Source organism: Pseudophryne corroboree, chromosome 2 (assembly GCF_028390025.1).
Source record: "Pseudophryne corroboree isolate aPseCor3 chromosome 2, aPseCor3.hap2, whole genome shotgun sequence".
In the NCBI taxonomy this organism is placed as follows: Eukaryota; Metazoa; Chordata; class Amphibia; order Anura; family Myobatrachidae; genus Pseudophryne; species Pseudophryne corroboree.
The window spans coordinates 864,498,655-864,520,430 of NC_086445.1; the positions used below are offsets into that span (position 1 = coordinate 864,498,655).

Genomic DNA, 21,776 nt, shown 5'->3' on the forward strand with positions numbered 1-21,776 from the left:
CTGGGCCCGGTGCCTTATCTCGTGGAAGACCATCAATAGCCGCCTCAAGTTCAGACATCGTCCAGGGGGAGCTAAGGGACAGGCAGGTCTCGGAGCTCAGTGTCGGCAGGGATAAATTTTTTAGGAATGACTGAATTTCAGCTTCAGAGGGTTGGGTGGTATCAGGGTCTGACTGTAAGTTATAGAGTCGGGAGTAATACTCTGCAAACGTATCTGCTATTCTATATGGATCAGAGACCCTTGAACCCGTGGGAGAATAAACAAAGTGAATTCTGGCTTTTGCTCGCCTGCCTCTCAGTTTCCTCGCCAACAGACGCCCTGCCTTATTTCCAAATACATAGAATCTCTGATTTAGTCTAGCTAGGTTTCGTTGTACTTCCCGCAGAGAAAAAATGTTCACCCTTTCCCTAGCGGTCAGCAAAAGCTTAAAGGCAGATTTATTTAGTGGGTCAGCTTTATGTACTGTTTCTAGTTTGGCAACTTCGCTCTCGGCTTCAGCTCGTTCAGCAATTTGAGCACGTTTCAGTCGTGAAGCAGCCTGAATGGCAGCCCCCCGCATAACAGCTTTACAAGAGCACCAATTATTAAAGACTGAAGTGTCTTCAGGTTTGTTAGTTTCTAGGAATACCCTTAAGGTTTGTTGCAAGGCCAGTGACGCTTCCAGATTGCCCAACAAGAAGTTTCCCAGTCTCCAAGGACTCGGGATAACTCTACGTGCCTCGAGCTTCCACACGACCTTAATCGGAGAGTGGTCCGACCATGTCATCGGTAGTATGTTTATTTTCAAAATAGTCGGTAGTGACCCACTGTCTGTTAATACGAGATCAATTCTAGAGTATGAGGAGTGGACATGTGAATAAAAGGAGTAATCCCTAACCGTAGGGTGTTTAGTTCTCCACGCATCGTAAAGTTCGTATTCTCCTAGTAGTTGTCTAAGTCCAAGGGTATTAATTGGGGAAGTTCTGGATTTAGTTAAGGGACTTCTGGTGGGGAGAGATCTATCTACCGTGGGGTCTACCACTAGATTAAAGTCCCCCAATAACATGACTGCACCTTTAGCGTGCTTCTGTATCAGGGAGAATAGATTCCTACAGAAGGAGAGTTGACCAGAGTTGGGAGCATAGCAAGAGGCCAGGGTGACAACAGAATCTTCCAGCTTTCCGATTAATATTAAATACCTTCCCTCGGGGTCTACAATTTGGGATTCCAGAGTAAATTGGCAATTATTAGATATTAGTATAGCCACTCCAGCTTTTTTTACGGGGCCATTTGCCATGTAACAGGTAGGGAAGTGATTGTCATAGAGTCTAGGGGGGTCTAATTTCCTAAAGTGGGTTTCCTGAATAGCAACCACATTCGCCTTCATTTTATAGAAGGAGGATAAGGCCAGTTTACGTTTCTGTGGGGAGTTCAATCCCTTAACGTTCAATGATACCAAGTTAACCATAATAAACTAACCAAGAGGCGGAGCATTCGCTGAAACAAAGAAATGTGATCAATAGGTACAATTCCCTGAACATATGTGTAAGGAGGAGAGAGTCCTGGGGGGGAGGGGGGGGGAGACACAAGAGGAGACATACTAAGGAGGACAAAAAGAGAAAGGAGAAAAATAAAGCACACAAAACAAGGATAGTTAACTTCGTGTAGAGACGAAGTCATAGTAAGGCGCCAAAACATACAGCGCCTCACCAATCAAATTTGGGAGGTTAGTGGCCAACCTACCCGCAATCAAGTAATCATAGTATTAGTAACTTGCAAATAGTAATTACACTCGCACATGGCATATAAACGGGGTATCATTAGGAATGGAATAATGGGTTAAATTAGTAATGAGTCCTAGGTTCCTGGGATTGGCCCAGAGCAACACTGTAAATACAACAATATTAATAATAATGATGAGGGCTCAGCAAAGAGTATACATCCCAGTCCGGGAGCCCGTGGACTCATCTCGCCCTTTGAGGAGAAACAAGAGAGGGGAAAAAAAGAAACCCCAACAACTCAACAACCCTGCCATATATTATTCTAATGGATATAGAGCTTGTAATAACCAGGCATGCAACCTGTAATAAGCTCTAAGGTCAGTACAATCATACTGAAACAACACTAGTCTAATAAATGGATATCAATGGCAGGGAAAACATTGCAGTGATAAGGGCCTACTTCCCAACCGTCGACCAGTCCGGCTGAAGTCGGCGGTCAGGAGAGTCGGGCCCCTGGTCTCCAGCTATATTCCATTTGTGGAGGAGTCTCATGCCGTCGTCGACCGAAGACACTATTATCGTGGATCCTTCTCTTGCAATCAATAGACGCGTGGGGAAACCCCACCTATATACGATTCCAGCTTTCCTAAGGGCCATGGTGACAGGCTGAAAGGATCGTCTCCTGGTGAGGGTGTAGTGTGATAAGTCTCCGAAAAGCTGAAGCCGGCCCATAGCACTCGCCGTATCTGAGGTAGGTCTGGCTGCTTTAAGTAGGGATTCCTTGATGTGGAAGAAGTGGACTCTCATCAGGACATCTCTTGACGCTCCTTCAGGAGCACTGCGGGCCTTCGGGACCCTGTGGATACGGTCCAATATCAAATCTGCCGATGTAGCGGAGGGTAGCAGCTTCTTGAATATTTCGATTGTATAGTCATGTAGGCTGCTATTAGATACGGATTCTGGTACCCCTCGGAGCTTGAGATTATTTCTGCGGGAGCGGTCTTCCAGGTCCGCTACTTTGTCCCGCAGAGCCGCCACTTCCCCTTCAAGAGTATCATGGGAATCGATCAGGGTATTATGCGAGCCTACCACCTCCCCCATCTTAGTTTCCAAGTGTCCGGTCCTCTCACCCAGCTCCTCAACGGACCGCTGGCAAGACTGCAGCATAGCGCGAAATTCGGATGCCACCTCATCCTTAAACTGGTGTAGCAATAGCTTCATGGTGCCCACCGTTAAGGCTTCGCTATCTTCAAGGCGAGGAGAGGGAGGGGGATCTTGGGATGCGGATAGTGCCATCATGGGCGATGAAGTTGTGGGCGGGATATCCGACCCGGAGGCAGAAGATCCAGGACCCTGAGATTTATTTCGATATGGGGAAGGTTTGAAAAATGCTACTTGAGAGATTGGTTTGGAGGCTTTATTCTTTCTTGGAGCCATCGTGTATTACTTTGAGAGAATGGGAGGGCTCCAGCAGAGAGGAGAACTCCGTCTAAGGTCTAGGACGGCAGGTATCCCCTTATGCCCTGTACGAGATTACATCAGCTAAAATGACTGCGGGAGGTGACTTTGAGGATTCATTTAAGAGGCATCTACATCCTGTATGTGCCGCAGCGTGCACCCCAACAACAACAGGGAGCCGACGACGTCTCCTTTTCGTCAGATAGTGCCCCTGTGCTTTAAAGTGGGGAAGGTGCTGTAACTGAGCGATATATGAGCCACCACCAGGGGGCCTCGGAGTACCGAGCTGTGAACTAGGGCCAGGCAGTGACTGGATATACTTGTTTGGTATGAGGTGTTAAGTGCACCTTATGAGCTGACCCCCAGTGCACACCCAGCTCACAGAGCCCCCCAGGCTGCCACTGCACGGGGCTACTAAAAATCTGCTAGTGGGAATCTGCAGGGTCTCCACAGCCAGCTCTGGTCTTGCCTCCTCCAAGATGGCCGCCGCTCCTCAGCTCGAACGGGCCTCTCCCTCCTCCGCCGCCTCCCGTGGTCCGTCGGCCCGAATGGGGATTCTATATAGTTACCCCAGCCCTCGGTCAGGTGCCCAGGGTGATGTGCCTGCCTTCAGCGGGGGTCGTCCGGGCGCTCTCAGCCCCTGTTAATCTCCTCCCGCCTCTCCCAAGATGGCCGCCGCCACCGGATCTTCCACGAGCAGGGCCGCAGCTCGTCTCAGCGGCCAGCTCGGAGCTCCTGGGGTTCGTTTTCCACCGCCGCTGCCACTGGTAAGGCTTCTCAGGCTGGGGGGACTTCGACTTAGTCGGCTGTGCAGCGGCTGTTTCGTCCGGGGCTCCCCGGAGTCCGTTCGGCCGGAGCCCAAAATTTAGGTCCCGGCTTCACCCCTGGTGGAGGCCACAACCCGCAAGTGCAGGGGTAACCCGCACTCCGGCTCCGCAGCTCTCCTCCTTGCGGTTTAGGGGACTTGTGGGTGCACTGTGGGCCAAACCCTGGGTGCCCAGGCCCCCAAGAAAGGCTTAAACAGCTAATTTCTAGCAGGAGCTCATGCACTGTGCATCCACTCCTGAGTCTCGCTAGGCCACGCCCCTCATAGCGCTCTTTCTCCAATAGAACTCAAGGCGCTTAACCGATACATAGCATAATATAGTACAGAACAATAATGAAGTACAGAACAGCTTTTCATAGAATACAGAAGCATGTACAGTAGATACTAAAGGGACATTATGGAAATGCAGGAGTAAACAGGAAAGTCTTGAGTCTACTTTGAAGCATTCTATAGTTGGGGCCTCTCGCACTGTGTGGGGAAGTGAGTTCCATAGAGTCGGAGCCGCATGACTAAAAGCCCGACCCCCAGATGAATTATGGTAGATTCTAGTTACTGCTAAAAGTTCTTCATCTATATATCGCAGTAATCGAGTGGGGCAGTATGGGGTCAGAAGCTGCTTCAGGTACCTTGGGCCCTGGTCATGTAATGCTTTGAAACTCAGTAAGCCAATCTTTAAGATGATTCGCCATTTTACAGGCAGCCATTGAAGGGAGTAGTAGAGGATGGGTGTTACGTGCCTAGAGCGGGGCTGGTTGGTTAACAGCCTGGCAGCTGTGTTTTGCACCAGCTGTAAGCAGTGCAATTCTTTTGCTGGGAGACTAAGGTAGAGGGCATTACAGTAGTCTAATCGAGATGATACAAACGCATGTATTACTTTTGGCAGAGCCGAAACTAGGGGGGGGGCTAGGGGGGCATGTGACCTGGGCGCCAGACTGGAGAGGGCGCCGAGACTGTCACTTAATCCCCCCTAACGCCCCCTCCCTATGCGGCAGCGATAGCTTGGAGCCGGCGGAGCTTGAGCTCCAGTCTCTGCTAGCTGCGCCTAGCCAGGCAGGCACACGAACCGCATAGCAGAGATGACACTGAAAATAAACTACATCTCCCAGCAGCCCTTGCTGCCGGGAGCTGTACTTTACTTTCAGTTTCATCTCTGCAGCGTGCTGTGATCAGCACTGCAGAGCCACATCAAGAGGGGGCAAAGGGGACAAATTACTAACTCCCCTCCCACCCCACTGCTAGTGCCTTTAATCAAGTCTGCAGCCACTGCTGCAGTGAACAAGAAATACAGATTTCCGAAAAGGGGGCGGGGCTAAACGGCACTGTACACACAGTGCCATGCCAGCCAGCAACAGCATGGGAGAGAGGAGGGGAGAAGAGCAGCACAGCCTAAACAGTGAGTACTGTATATAACTCAGGGAAGGAGCACTGTATGTGTGTGACTGCTATATGTGTGTACAGGGCCGTCTTTTCGTATGGGCTCAATGGGCTCTTGCCCAAGGGCCCCAGGAGTCTAAGGGTCCTAGGATGATAGCTGAGGGTCCCCTCTTTCCAGCGGTACCAGATTTTTGAAAATCGGCCCAGGGGAACCGGAGATATCCGACTTCGATGCAGTGGTCCCCATCCAAGACTGTTAATTGCTCTTCCCAGCCAGATATCTCTGGTTCTGTCTAACTTAGAGTTTTTTGAGGATATTCCCCAAAATATGGGACTCCCCCCTTTCAGTGGACATTGGTAGCTTGTCTCTACTATGCCCAGAACCAGAGATATAAGCCTTCAAGCAACTGGTCCCTGCTCCAGCTCCACACATCTAGTTTGCAGTTTTATACTTTTGCCGGTGGATTGCTCTGGCTCCTGAACTCTGATCCCCATGTTCCCAGAACTTCTTGAAAGGTGGGACTCTCTAGTTTTTTTATCGCTTTCAAAGCTAAGAAATCTATTTCCAGGAACTGGAGATATCTGCAGTCAACCAAACCTCCCTCCCACCGAAAATGATGAATATTAAGTCCACTCCATTATCCACCCCTCCCCTGCGTATTACACACCCCTTGCCACCCTGGAAGTTATGTAAGAGGGCCGCTTTATTCATCCCAATGCCTCTTCTAGAGTTTAGTGTTCTTCCTACCACCCCATCTTACACCATCTGTGCAGTAAAGGAGTAATTAGCAGAAATTACTGCTCCAGGTCCTACAAACTGAGTGGCAGATAGAACACCCGCTACCGCTCACGGGACATCAATGCTGCGGCTGATAGCACCCCCACCCCTACCGCTGGAGGATGGGTAGGGGGCCCAGTGCATCGCTGTGCCCAGGGGCCTACACTGCTGTTAAGACGGCCCTGTGTGTGTATGAATGTGTGCATGTGTGTGATTGTATGTGAATAGGTGTGTGACTACGTATATGTATGGGTGTGGTATGCGTGACCGGGCATACTGACGCTGGTATCCCGGAAGCGGAATGCCTGTCGGGGGGAAGGGGGGGTTGTGAGCGCAGCAAGTCCCTTTGCGGGCTCGCTGCGCTCGCCACGCTGGGGTGGGAGTGGTCCCTGTTGGTCGGCATGCCGACCGTCGGGATTGTGAGGGGGTGGGATATAGGGGGAGGCACTGTAACCGGCGGTCACATAACTACATCCCATCTGTATGTGTGCTTGTGTGTCACTCTATATATGTGTCACGCAGTATACATGTTTGTACCGGTGTGTGATTATATGTATATATTATATGTATGTATGTATGTGAGTGAATGTATGTGTGTGTGACAGTATGTATTTTGTATTGGTGTGTGATTTTATGTATGTATTAATATATGGGTTATTATTTTATTTCTCCTTCATCCGTAGCCCAAATTAATAAAAAATTAAAATAAAAAATGCCGAGCTATCCCCTTTGCCCTTATGAAGTTGATATATATATGAATGCGAGGGGGGCGCTAAGTTAATGGCTCGCCCCGGGTGCCAAAACTCCTAGTTTCGGCCCTGCTTTTGGCAGATCATCTGAGGGAATTGTTTGATTCTGGCTATGTTCCTCAGGTGAAAGAATGAGGATTTGATTGTGGTTGATATCTGATGTTTAAGTGTCAAGCCACCATTCAGGACAACGCCAAGATTCCGCACACGATCAGTGGTTTGTAATTCTGAATCCCCGAGTGTAAATCCATTTGGTTGGCTATGCTGCAGTCTTGTCCTTTGATTTTGCAGTCCTATCATAAGGACCTCTGTTTTATTTGGGTTCAGTCGCAGCCAACTGGCACTCATCCACTCCTGTAGTTCAGCTAGACAGCCATTTAGGGTTGCCAGGGCCGTAACTACGTGTGTGCCAAGGGGGCTTGGCACACAGCGCAGTTGCCCTGGGGGCGCAACGGCCAGCGGCATGTAATGAGTCAAATTGACTCATTACATGCCGCCTCTGTGTGCGCCGTGCGCCGCGCTGGAGGAGAGAGACCAGCGCCGGGTTCAAGGAGGAGGAGGGAGGGGGAGCAGGGAGCCGCAGCAGCGCTATTTGATTGGTAGTAAGCGCCGCTGCAGCATCCCCCTCTCCTTCTGTATTGGCTGCCCGGCGCTGCTATGGATGCTGGGATGCGGTTCCTTCATCCCAGCATCCACAGCAGCGCCAGGCAACCAATACAGAAGGAGAGGGGATGCTGCAGCGGCGCTTACTACCAATCAAATATCGCTGCTGCGGCTCCCTGCTCCCCCTCCCTCCTCCTCCTTCTCACCTCACACAGCCTGCACCGAGAGGGAGCTGCACGAGGAGCCTGTCAGCGGGGAGAAGGTAAGTATGTCTCTCTCTCTCTCTCTCTCTCTCTCTTTCTCTCTCTCTCTCTCTCTCTCTCTCTCAGGGGGACACCGTCTGCCGCAATGTGTAAAAAGGGGTCCTGGCTGCCGCAATGTATAAAAAGGGGGTCTGGCTGCCGCAATGTGTAAAAAGGGGGCCTGGCTGCCGCAATGTGTAAAATGGGGTCCTGGCTGCCGCAATGTGTAAAAAGGGGGACTGGCTGCCGCAATGTGTAAAATGGGGTCCTGGCTGCCGCAATGTGTAAAAAGGGGGACTGGCTGCCGTAATGTGTAAAAAGGGGGGGTCCTGGCTGCCGCAATGTGTAAAATGGGGTCCTGGCTGCCGCAATGTGTAAAAAGGGGGTCTGGCTGCCGCAATGTGTAAAATGGGGTCCTGGCTGCCGCAATGTGTAAAAAGGGGGTCTGGCTGCCGCATTGTGTAAAATGGGGTCCTGGCTGCCGCAATGTGTAAAATGGGGTCCTGGCTGCCGCAATGTGTAAAATGGGGTCCTGGCTGCCGCAATGTGTAAAAAGGGGGACTGGCTGCCGCAATGTGTAAAAAGGGGGACTGGCTGCCACAATGTATAAAAAGGGGGTCTGGCTGCCGCAATGTGTAAAAAGGGTGCCTGGCTGCCGCAATGTGTAAAGAGGGGGCCTGGCTGCCACAATGTGTAAAGAGGGGGACTGGCTGCCATACTGTGTAAAAAGGGGGACGCTGTCTGCTGTAATGTATAAAAGGGGCTCTACCTGGTGTAGTGGCGCTACTGTGCAGCGTAATTTGAATAATGTAGACTACTGTGCACCGTAGTATGAATTGCTGTTATTTTGTGGCCACGCCCCTTCCCCGTGAAGCCACGCCCCTATAAATTTTTCGCGCGACTGCGGCGCGCACTGCCCCTTTCTTACATGGGGGGGGGGGCGCCACTGTCGTTTCTTGCACACAGCGCTAAAATGGCTAGTTACGGCACTGAGGGTTGCTATTGCATTATCAGTGCCCAAGTAAAAAGGATGGTTATCTAAAAATTCATGCCAGAAAAAGCCTTTTGATTTCTATTCAACAAAGGCCATCACTGCATTTGTAAGCAGATGGCTGGATGTTGTTCCGTCACAACTGTAAAGGCATTATCTGTACAGTGGTTGTCGCACATCTGGGTCTTAGTACCCATTACCCGGTCTAGTAATGCACCTTCTGGTCACACACCAGCGGCTGCTATTGTCTGCAGCTGCTAACACTGTTTATATGACTGGTCGCATCCTGTGCTACCAGGTCAGATAAAGCACTTGCTAGTATGGTCCATCTGATGCGACCGTGCCAGGGTAGTGGTTAAAACCTCTCCAGCTCTATGCTCATTATTAGAATAACATTCTTCTCCATGAGAGCAGTATCCTGGCCCCTGTGGCTTCCACATTCTGTTCATAATACCTGCATTGCAAAGTGCATTCTGTATTTGACTCAAGGCCTAAATCAGTAAGGATTGCAAATTCTGCTAATCAACACAATTTGCTATCCTTTGGAGCGCATGCTGGGGGCAGCCCATCGCTGGGCAAGGCCGCCCAGCATGCTGACTGGCGCCTCCCCTAGTTCAACAAGCAGAAATTGTGAACGCATCGCAATATCTTCTTGCTAGCAGAAACTAAGGATGGGTCCAGCCGCCATGATCATGCCCCCGACCCCCCCCCCCCAACCGTTTGTCCGCCTCCGTCCTCGTTCGCGCTGTACCGCCCCCGCAATGCTCCATCTCCACCCTGGAAAGATTTAGAAACATTTTTTGCTGCTGTGATCAGGTCTGAATTAGGCCCCTAATCCAGTAGGTGTCATAGAATACACAGGTTCTTCCTAATCTACTATCTGCTCCCAGTTGTGCACATCACTTCAGTGTCTACATCTCCTGCACGATGTCTCAAGTTCTTATTTAGCTTTCTTATACATATTTCCAGATTAAATGAAGCAGAACAAGAATGTTATTATATTCACAAAATGTGTGACACACACATGAAAAACTATATCGATAGGTGTCATTCAACCATATCTATCTATCTATCTATCTATCTGTCTATCTATCTATCTATCTATCTATCTATCTATCTATCTATCTATCTATCTATCTATCTATCTATCTATCTATGCACCACAAATTAAAATCAAATATGAAAACTATAACTGAAGTATATCTTGCCTCCCAAATACCTAAATGAATAGTGAGGGTGGATAATCCATATGGGAAATTTAAAAAGCAAAAAACAACTTTATGGATGGGTCCCCATACATCAGCAATCATTAAAGACAACAATTTGCAGATTCTGAGATTTTCTCACAGATTTAAAGATTCCCCAATCCACCAATCTGTGCCCATACATTACAGATATTTTTCAGTGATTTGGAGATCATTTTCAGCAAATAAAGCTCTGCCAGTCTTGAAAGGCTCATCAGTTTACTAGAAACGGGCTGCAGATCTGCTGATTGTTACCATACACTAGCATTCTACAACCCCAACTGATCTGTGAAATCCAATGTGGGGAAAAAATCTCTGAATCTGCAGATTGTTTTTTAGTGATTGCTGATGTATGGGGGCCTTTAGAGACAATTTCCTGCCTTGGTATTAAGTAGATAGGCTTAACAAGGCTTATTGTGGCTAGTGTGGTCCCTGAGAACGGTCTGTTGCATCTATAGGGTCTTAGGGGGTGATTCAGACCTGATCGCTCGCTAGCGGTTTTTTGCAGTCCTGCGTTCGCATAGTCGCCGCCCACCGGGGAGTGTATTTTAGCTGTGCAAGTGTGCGATCGCATGTGCAGCCGAGGGGTACAAAAAAACTTTGTGCAGTTTCTGAGTTGCCCAGGACTTACTCAGCCACTGAGATCACTTCAACCTGTCCGGGGCCGGAATTGAAGTCACCCCCCGTCCTGCAAACGATTGGTCACGTCTGCGTTTTTCTAACCACTCCCAGAAAATGGTCAGTTGACACCCACAAACGCCTTCTTCCTGTCAATCTCCTTGCGATCGGCTGTGCGAATGGATTCTTCGTAAAAACCCATCGAACAGCAACGATCCGCTTTGTACCCGTGCAACGCGCCTGCGCATTGCGGAGCATACACAGTTCTGACCTGATCGCAGCGCTGCAAAAAACGCTAGCGAGCAATCAGGTCTGAATTACCCCCATAGTCTTTTAATTTCCGATATGTTTTATCAATCGTGAGTTATGCTAGACCAAGGAAAGAAAAATAAATGGTTTTAATTGATGCACCATGATGTGGGGATTGATAGCTAGAGCTACTGATTTCCTTTCTGATAGTGTTGGTACAATCTTCATTTGTGTAACTCGCTCCTTGTGGCTGGTTCTCTGAATGTTAACTAAAGCTTAGGTACTCTCAGTGTCTCATATCTATTTATATATAATTATATTATACTTAAATTATAACAAAGGAATATTCTCTGTGGGCATCAAAAAAGGGGCAGACTAGATGGGCCAATGGTTTTTATCTGCCGTCAAATTCTCTGTTTCTATATATACACCCCAGCCTGCCGCAGCAGAGTGCTTACTTGTTGTCACATTGGCAGTGACTGATGGTATGCCAGCGGAAGTTCCTGTAGCCATAGCTGTAGGTAAAAGGGTGGATGACATGTTCACACTGGTCGTGTGTCCTGCAGCACATGTCAGTTTCTCTGTGTTCACCTATAACAAAGAGACAAAGGAAGGGTTGACATTGGTACTACTGATCCATGGTACAGTGAAAGTGGTGTAAAGCTATGTATAATTACTTTGAAGGGATAACTGGCAGTTTATTGTTGGACTTAGAGCTATTGATTCTTCCGCCCAACTATAGAATCATTGGGTGGGGATCCAACATCAAGATCTCCACTGCTCCTGTTTTAAGGGTTATCAACAAATTAATAAATATTAGTATAATATAGCTATGCAAAAATGTTTTGTTTCATAGTTCCTATGGTAGATTCACAACCATTACATCTGTTTACACCATATAACATCACAAAGTGCCATAAACACAAATGATAAATATGGAAGGTGGTCATGTAAGTTTTAGGATAGGGGTATTCAACATGCATCTCTCCAGCTGCTGTGGACCTACATGCCTTTACATACTTCCCACCTGTCCCGATTTTCACGGGACAGTCCCGTTTTTTGGGGGGGACCGTCTCACTGTCCCACCTGCGGGCCACAGTGTCCCGCAGTGGGGGAGGGACAGTTGGGGAGCTCCTGTCAGTCACTGCTCTGCTGTAGAGCAGTAGTGAATAGATGCTCAATTACCGCTTGGTGTGCTTTCTTATACACCACTATCTGCTGCACCACTGAAAGTTGTACCAGCACTACGCAAGGTGCAGATTCTACGTCTGAGAATGGGCTCCAATGTGAGTAACAAAATGTCTTTGCACATTGCAAATGCAATGTGCTTTCACTTACATAGAAAACACTGTCTTTTTGTATGTAGTGCACTAATACTGAGCAGCTTTATTTTTAAACTGCTATTTAAAGTTTAGCTAGGAGATGCCACTTAAATCACTGTGTCCACAGGTTTTATATTTGTCCTTCTACCTCCCCCATGCAGTGCAATATGGTTTTACCAAGATGCAAAATAGTAGCTTCCAGCCAGAAATACTTGTAAATCTAAGGGACATATTTATTAATATATGCGGCCAGCCCCCAATAATAGGATTCCTTCTCCCCGCAATTTGCAGCTATCATGAATCCTTATTCACCTAACAAGGCTTAACTTATTGTGGCTAGTGTGGTCCTTGAGAAAGGTCCGTTGCATCCGTATTATATTATATAATTATACTTTTAATTTCCAATATGCATTATCAATCGTGGGTTATGCCGGACCAAGGAAAGAAAAATAGATGGTTTTAATTGATGCACCTTGATGTGGGGATTGATAGCTAGAGCCACTGATTTCCTCTCTGATAGTGTTGGTACAATCTTCATTTGTATAACTCGCTCCTTGTGGCTGCTTCTCTGAATGCTAAATAAAGCTTAGGTACTCTCACTGTCTCACATCTATTTATATATAATTTATATTATACTTAAATTATAACCAAGGAATATTCTCTGTGGGCATCAAAAAAGGGTCACCGGGACAGTAGCTCCGCAGGATTCCATCCTGGTGATCAATAGAAATAAAATAATTGCAGAATTTCTATTTCGGCCAGCTACTACGCCGACAGTGAATTCTATGAATGTAATCCACAGGCTACTACTTGTTGGCCAGGGCAGCCATCAGAAATTATGGAGCCCGGGACTGGCCCCCCCACCAAACACAGTCCTGATTTGCTGTCAGTCCGTGAACACCAATTGGCTAATGGTCGACGCTAAATTCATATTACCGCAGCGGCTCTGTTCTTCCGTAACTGCCTGCCAGTGCACAGCTGGCCTGGCCCCAATCCACACTGCTGCCACCCAGGCCCCCTCTTGGTCTGGGCCCAAGACTGATTTCTGACTGCCTCCCGAATACCCCTCACCCACCCAAATCCTGATGGTGACCCTGTTGTTGGCTGCCAGGGACAAGCTCCAGAATGAGGAGCCCCTACATACTGTTTCTTAAAGATATTTGAATTCTACTAAAACTTTCTCTTTTTTCCACACAGCCCTAGGAATTCTCAGATTAAATTGTCAGTAACACCAACAGAAAACTTTCATGATCGAGTCTCTGAAATCACGCATTAATATCGCCAGAGAGTTTTGCCAATAAAATCGGAGTTGTGTGACCCGGTTTGAGCCTAATTGAATCTGTGTGTGTGTGTAACTTTTCCATTATCATGCTTGTATATTGTAAGATTTATTTATTTTAGAACCTAAAATATAATAATTTAAGTAGTGACATAAAGGTGGAGAAGACTTCATAGCACTTTTTAGTGCACCAGACTCACATACCAGGGATTCTGTCAGACATGCCCCCCGAACGGGCACGCGCATACAAAGCTCCTCAGTGGCAGGGGTCGCTGCAGGGAGCAGGTCTCGTCCGGCATTCCGGACTCCGGTCCGGATTTCACCAAATCCCCATATAACATAGCATGTTGTTGGAGCAGTGTGGTATAGCAATGGTTAGCACTGTTGCCTTACATCACCATGGCCTTATCTGTGTAGGGTTTTTATTTTCCGCCTGTACATGCATGGGTTCCTCTGGGCCAGCGCCAGACTGGGGGCCGAATTTGGCCCTGGCAAGTGCGCGCGCGCCTGGAAAGGGGGCGTGCACTCCTGGAAAGGGGGCATGCGTGCACTAGCGATGAGGCCATGCCGCGAGTCAAGGGGCATGTACTCACGGCATGCCCCCATTTACATGAAAATGGACAGAAGCGTGCCGCGAGTCAGGAGGCGTGGACTCGCGGCATACATCCATTCCCATGGAGACGGGCAGGGGGGCGCGGGAGCTTCTACAGCAGAGAGCCGGAGACTGCGATGCACACGCCGCATGGCTTTCTGGCTCTCTGAATGGCAGGATTGGCCCATCGGACCTTGGCATTTGCCAGAAGTGCCAGATGGGCAGTCCAGCCCTGTGTCTGGGTACTTTGATTCCTTCCCTCAATCCAAAAACATACAATAGTGTTTGTTTAATTGGCTTCATGTTTCCAATGCCCTCTTCATGTGCTTCTAATGCACTTGCCATGTGATGTGCAACATTCAACTTTTAAGCTGAGACAATGGAGTTTAACAAATGAGAAATGAATTTCCTGTAAAATATATCTTACTGATAACTCACAGGGTTTTGTCTGAACTAGGTAAGTAACTAGATAATTAAACTGTACTGTACTTGTTTCACTATCCCTCAGTATTTCATCATAACCAAATCATTTTACTCTTTAATAAATACATAAAATTGTCAACTTTATAACAAGCCATTTCTTTTATTAAGCAAAAGTGATGTTAGGGCCTTTTATAGGCAGGACCTGTGTTTACACATCTGTATGTCATGGAAACAAATGTCTTCCATTTCTTGTGCTTATAAATGCTAATAAAGAAAATGAGGCAGGTGAAACCAAATTCCTGATAAGTGACCATTTTTTCCATGATAGGTGCCAAAAGCACATGAGTCTGCGGCTTTTCGCGGACCTTATGTGTTTTTGTGCGATACAAGGTAATTTGGAGCATGAAACAAACAGGCTCTAATTGGATAGCCCGTAACGACTCTCATGGTTTTAGCATGGTAAAAGACCATTTTTTTTGTGTGCGACAATTTACACTGGTATAGGATACCCCCTTAAGAGTGGAGATGTGGACAGGTGGAGAAGTTGCCCACAGTGACCAATCAGCTTCTATCTACAATTTTGTAGAATGCACTTGATAAATGCTAGCTAGAAACTTATTGGTTTCTATGGGAAACGTCTTCACTTGTCCGCTTCTCCACTCTTTAGAAGGTTTGATACATCTCCCCCAATCTGTAAGAACTTGCTGACGATCACATCACAGCTCTTTAATCTTGGCACTGGGCTATTTATAAATGTCATATTGCCTTGCTAAGTCCCCCATCCTGTGCCTCCTTCTTCATGTGTCAGCGTGCCAAGCACTGCACACACACAGACATTCAGGGGATGTTGCTTGGCTCGCATAGAGTTTTGAACATAGAGTCATGCAGTGAGAACAGGTAAGTAGAACAGGTAAGTAGAGACAGCTGTTACAGGAGAGTGGCAAGGAGCATAGAAGGTGGCTTATCCGATGCCGCTACTGATGTCCAGCACCATTGTACTAACAGCGTGTCTGACAAAATAAACTATTCTAAGTAGTTTTAAAGAAACTTTGCTTGGAAATCACAAGGAACAAGAGCTCTTGGGACATCTTGAAAATTCTTAACACTTTAATATATTAGTGATGCCTTTTAAATCATCACAAACCTTAAATACAAGTCATTTTAATTATCAAGGACATTTACGCATGTATACACTGCTCCCTTTACACAGATAAGAGCAATCCATAGCTACTAATCACTGTCTGCTAAATGTAGCTGGCATTAGTCACTGGATTACTGACATGGAATCTGCTGTGCAAGAGAAATATTAACCGAAGTATCTAAGTTCTGTTATGCTCCTGTCACTTTTACATCTATGGGGCCGATTCAGACCCGATCACCAGGCTGCGTTTTCTCACAGCCTGCGATCAGATCTGAACTGTGCATGCACTGCAATGCGCAGGCGTGACGGACTGTAGCAATGGGGATCGCCGGTCAGCGACGGGATGGTGAGAAATTTTGGAACGCACGGGCGATCGCAAGGAGATTGAAATGAAGAGGGCGTTTGTGGGTATCAACTGACCATTTTTTCTGGGAGTGTTTAGAAAAACGCAGGCGTGTCCAAGCATTTGCAGGGAGGGTGCCTGACGTCAATTCTGGTCCCGGACAGGATGATGTGATCGCAGCGCACAAACTGTGGGCTGCGCAGAAACTGCACAAAATCTGTTTGTGCAACTCTGCTACACATGCGGTCGCACACTTGCACAGCTAAATTACACTCCCCCCGTAGGCGGCGACTATCCGATCATAGGGCTGCAAAAATCGCTGCCCAGCGATCAAGTCTGAATTACCCCTATATTTGTTAATGTTATATTAGGTTGTTTTATATAAACCAACTTGTATTTTAAACTTATTGGTCCATTATGTGCTTAAACGTCTAAAAAAATGTCCTTAAGTATTGTTCTCTGAGTGCATGCATTACAGAAGTCTGTGTGCCAGTGCCATACACACAAGACAGCAGCTGTCACAGAGAGGATGAATACTACTATATAACTACTCATTGGCCCTCATTCCGAGTTGTTCGCTCTGTATTTTTCTTTGCATCGCAGCGATTTTCCGCTAATTGCGCATGCGCAATGTTCGCACTGCGACTGCGCCAAGTAAATTTGCTAAGAAGTTTGATATTTTACTCACGGCATTACGAGGTTTTTTCTTCGTTCTGGTGATTGTAATGTGATTGACAGGAAGTGGGTGTTTCTGGGCGGAAACTGGCCATTTTATGGGAGTGTGTGAAAAAACGCTGCCGTTTCTGGGAAAAACGCGGGAGTGGCTGGAGAAACGGGGGAGTGTCTGGGCGAACGCTGGGAGTGTTTGTGACGTCAAACCAGGAACGAAACTGAATGAACTGATCGCAGTGGCAGAGTAAGTATCGAGCTACTCAGAAACTGCTAAGAATTTTCTATTCGCAATTTTGAGAATCTTTCGTTCGCAATTTTGCTAAGCTAAGATTCACTCCCAGTAGGCGGCGGCTTAGCGTGTGCAATGCTGCTAAAAGCATCTAGCGAGCGAACAACTCGGAATGAGGGCCATTGTACTGTCTGAAAGGCTGCTCTTTGCTCATTCACCCTTCCCAGCCAGCTACTGCTGCATTCAGTGTCATTGTATATGATATCTCTGGTAACTGATATCCTTGAACCCCCACCCCCACCCCCACCTCTCCATCTGATAATCCACAAGGGTATTCTTTGCATAATTAACCTTTAACAAAAAAACTAAATTATGGTCTGAATTTGTAATCTGTGTTTTCCTGTAAAGGGTGAATGTATTGTACATTTAGTAAGATATTGTGTAAAGTATTGTTAAATATTGTGCTGGTAAAGTCATGCAAGTATCTTATTCATGTACAACATATTTACTACTGGCCACACCAGAAAACAATGTGACAACTTCCATTTTTTTTTATTATTATTATTATTATTATTATTATTGTTATTATTATTATGTAGTGGAGAGAAGACAAATAAGGAAAATTATTCTCTTGAGTTTGGACAAATTACCCACTGCACAGAGTTAGGAAATATATATAATGAATAAAACAAATGATATTATATGGGATAAGGCACCTAGGATTTATTTGATTAGAGGAAGCATGTGTGCTATTACACAGGGCATGTGAGTTGGATGCTGCTTCCGAAATCTGTCATCACCTGCAGCAGGGTGTGTTCATTACTTATTGTGCATCATTTTTGTTTTTAACCCCTAATTATTTTTCCCCTCCCCCCCCCCCCCCCTTCACCACACACACACACACACACACACACACACACACACACACACACACACACACACACACACACACACACTCTCTCACTCACTCACTCACTCACTCACTCTCTCTCTCACACACTCTCTGTTTCCTCTACTATACGATGGTAACTATCGCTACTACTATACGATGGTAACTATCGCTACCAATCATATGGCTCGCTTTCAGCCACAGTATCAGGATTACATCCTGAGCTCCCCACTGATCCAGACAGCGTGCGAGCGGTTAATGAACAGGCCAGGAGCAATGATAGAAACCTTGTGCTAAGGTTTAGGGGGAGTCATGGGGTCCTTAGCAACAGTTTCCATTGTATAGGGGTATGTTGGGACATGTACTGTAAGGGGATTCGGCGAAAGCCGGACCGGACCAAGTTCCGGAACGCCGGACGAGACCTGCTGCAGGGAGCGGGTCTCGTCCGGCGTTCCGGAATTTGGTCCGACCGGCTTTTACCGATACCCTACTGATAGTGATAGGTTACATAGGTACATTCTGCCAGAGCATGCTGAGATTGACTATAACTGCTAGAAATAAATATCGTTATTGCTCTCTTCTTTAATGATTACTCACTGGTAGCCTTTGGTTTAATGCCTCTTAACCGAGTATAAATAAAGCAAAGGCATCCTTCCTAGGGCACTTCAGGTGTTGTGGCACTCTAAGCTTCAGTATACTATGCCTGTTATTTCACAACTGAAGAACCATGCATTAGTACTTGTGCAAAAAAAACAGACAGACCATAGTCTGTTAAATGAAGCATTCATCACACCGCTGCATTACAGCCTGGAAAAGCTCTCATCCCAGACATTCACACTAGCAGAACATTTCTCCTTTCTCCTCCAAGTTATGAAATAGAAGCAGGAGCCTCTGTGGTGTTGCTGTCTATAGACAAGGTTTGTGGGGCACTTTCATCTTACCTAGATCAGTTTCTTCCTCTGCGTTGTTCCCAGCTCCGCACCAGAGGGTCCCAGGGTAGGTGAAGCCCCTCTTGACCCTGGTGTGTTGGTCCGTGGTGTCTGCTCTCTTTCTCAGTGGATCTACATTAAGGAGGAGGACACAAGCCAATTTGGCTTCAGCAAAGCGTCCATAGCCGCTGCCCCACACAGCATCCTGCCTGGCTCTCATGCACCGGGACAGAAAGAACTGCACTGCCTCCTTATCCACCTCTACAGAGCAGGATACTAGCTGCCTCTTGCTGTCCCAAGTGGAAAGCACCATCTCCTCCCCATCTGTCACCTGGTACTGGATGTGGGGCTCCTGGAAGTAGAACAGGGCACAGCCTTGCACTCCCAGGCTGCTCTGGGCACCGGGGAACTCCAGCACGCCACTCATTAGGCCACTTAGTAGTACAGTCAGGATTTCCCACATCTCTTAGACTCAGTTCAGCACCAGGGCTGGGAGACAGCAGCCAGGCTGGGAGAGAGCGGCATTTATAAGGGGCTTTGCAAAGTGGCCTGACACTGACACAAATGACATTTAGGAGGAGGGACTAAGCCTACATTAAAGTCTCACATATAAACTTCTCCTTTACTTCTGGTCTAGTAGTGTCTGCCTCTGGCATATTCCGAAGTCTGCAATGTGTATTAGTCGACCACTTCATCACTAATAGTTAAGTTATTACGAGGCTGAAGTTATCTTTTTATAAGTTATTCTTATTAATAAAAGGAAACCACTGGTGTCTCTGTAAAGGGGTATCCCACGTTGCAAATACAGTATACCCCACTTCAACACAGCCAAATGTTCACATTAGTAATACAATGAGCGAGTACCTGACTCATTATTTCCTATTACAAATAGGAATACTGGTTCTTTTCATCTGTTTATCTAGCGAAAACTGGGTTTGTGTTACTTGACAGCTGCTGTATGTATTCACAAAGCACATAAACTCCAATATTTGAGCTGATGTTTTCTAGGTATAGTTTATTTTACATATTCCCACAAGAGGAGTTGACAATTTGGCATGCATATATACAGTAATAAACAGGTTATTAATAATTTGTTATACAGGAATAATGATGCAGATGGCTCCAGTTTATCTCAAACTATCTGTTAATATTCTGGTGTCAGTCAATCAAAGTGTTAAACTGAGATTAACACCATCTCTCTGCTTTATCGGTTTATTTCTCATACAAATGAAATGTAGATTATTAGGCTGAAAAAGTCATAAAATGGCATGCTTCTAATAAACAACCAGGTTATAAAGAATAGACAATAACAAATATTTTCATGACATGTGGTTCCATATTGTCTTCTGGGCCAGGGGCAAAATGGGTAATTGTGCACTCTAAACATCCTATCTTGTCTGCAAACCTTCAACGAATTCTTCAAATTCTCTTGTCCTGCTGCCTTGTTAGCTAGCCTAAGAGACTACTACTTCAACAGCCCTAAAGAAGATGTTATTCCTTATCCCAAAACAGCTGTAGGGCCCTGTAGGATTTTAACTATGGTCAATTTTGTAGTCACTGAAGCCTACATTATTGATAAATCTGGGTCATGGGAGATGTCTCAGGGGAAGATGTACTAAGCAGTGATAAAAGTGGAGAAGTGAGCCAGTGGAGAAGTGCCCATGGCAACCAATCAGTTGCTCTGTAGTATGCAAACTATACATGTTATGTCAATGCTGATTGGTTGCCATGGGTAACTTCTCCAAGGGCTCACTTCTCCACTTTTATCATTGCTTAGTAAATCTCCCCCTAAGCTAATTATTGCATACTATTATCACTTATTTATATAGCACAAACCATATAATGCAGTGTTGTACTGAAAATATATATAATCTTTGATATCACCCCCCCCACACACACACACATACACACACACACACACACACACACACACACACACACACACACAAACACACACACACTCACAAAAACTAGGGTTAATTTGGTCAGAAGCAAATAAGGCTAATAGTATCTGGTTTTATAGGTCACAGGTCATAGGCTGATGTGTTCTTCTTAATCAGTTTCTCCTGAAAAACCCTTATGTGATCATTTGAATTATTGTACTGTTTGCGATAAACATTAGACTTCTCTCTATCTTGGTATTAAGTTTGGCTTGGCCTTGGATTTTGATCTTATGTTATCACTCTGTGACCCCTCATTACACCTGACTATACCACCTATCCTTTAGGGTATGTTGTAGCTTTATTGTATAAAACATGGCTGGAAAGCCTGTGTCAACATGATGATATCATTTTTTAGCAGCAGTTGATTTTATTATACAGATTCCAAGTTCAGCCTTCTATTTGGAAGAGCAAAATGAGCACAATGGCTATGCTAATGGTTACTTTCATATGATTAGCACACTGAAGTTATTACCAAAAAGGTGAGTTAAAGTTTCAGATTATTACTCAATGCCTATTTAATTATCATGATAATGGCTTTATTTAAACATTTAACTAACATAATAATAATAATAATAATAATAATATTAGTATTATTAGTATTAGTATTTATATAGCACTTTTCTTCAAATAGGACTCAGAATGCTTTACATTTGTCTGTACCACACAAAATAAGCTTAACAAGGGACATTAGTGAAATCCTTGAGCATACAGGAAAGACTTGAGTATGTTTTTAAAAAATTCGACAGAGAAGGCTTCTCGCACTGTGCGGGGAAGCAAGTTCCATAGAGTCGGAGCCGCAAAGCAGAAACACGACCCCGAGATGGATTCAGGGAGATTCTAGGTACCGCTAATAGTCCTTCATCTACAGATAGTAATAATTGAACAGGACAGTAAGGAATCAGACACTGCCTCAGGTACCTTGGGCCCTGGTCATGCAGGGTTTTTAAAGTCAGTAAGCCTATCTTGAAAATTATTTGTCATTTTACAGGCAGCCAGTGAAGGGAGTAGAGAATGGATGTTATGTGGCTGGAAAGATGCTGGTTGGTTAATAACCTGTAGCTGCATTTTGTACCATCTGCAATTCTTTTGCTGGAGACCAAGGTACAGGCAATTGCGGTAATCTAGGGGTGATGATACAAATGCATGACTTTAGGTAGATCTTCTGAAGAAATTAAGTGTTTG

At 46.0% G+C, this 21,776-nt stretch overlaps 1 protein-coding gene across 1 annotated transcript in view; it reads right to left on the reverse strand.

The window, feature by feature from the left end:
• PROCA1 (protein interacting with cyclin A1) overlaps positions 1 to 19,175 on the reverse strand; it is a 36,081-nt gene extending 16,906 nt beyond the window's left edge. Inside the window, exons 1-2 of the mRNA XM_063957379.1 lie at positions 18,664 to 19,175; positions 11,291 to 11,423 (exon numbers count right to left, since the gene is read on the reverse strand). Coding sequence (XP_063813449.1) covers positions 11,291 to 11,423; positions 18,664 to 19,114 — 584 coding nt within the window. The 5' untranslated portion in view covers positions 19,115 to 19,175. The remainder of the gene's footprint in view (positions 1 to 11,290; positions 11,424 to 18,663) is intronic.
• Positions 19,176 to 21,776: the final 2,601 nt, after the last annotated feature.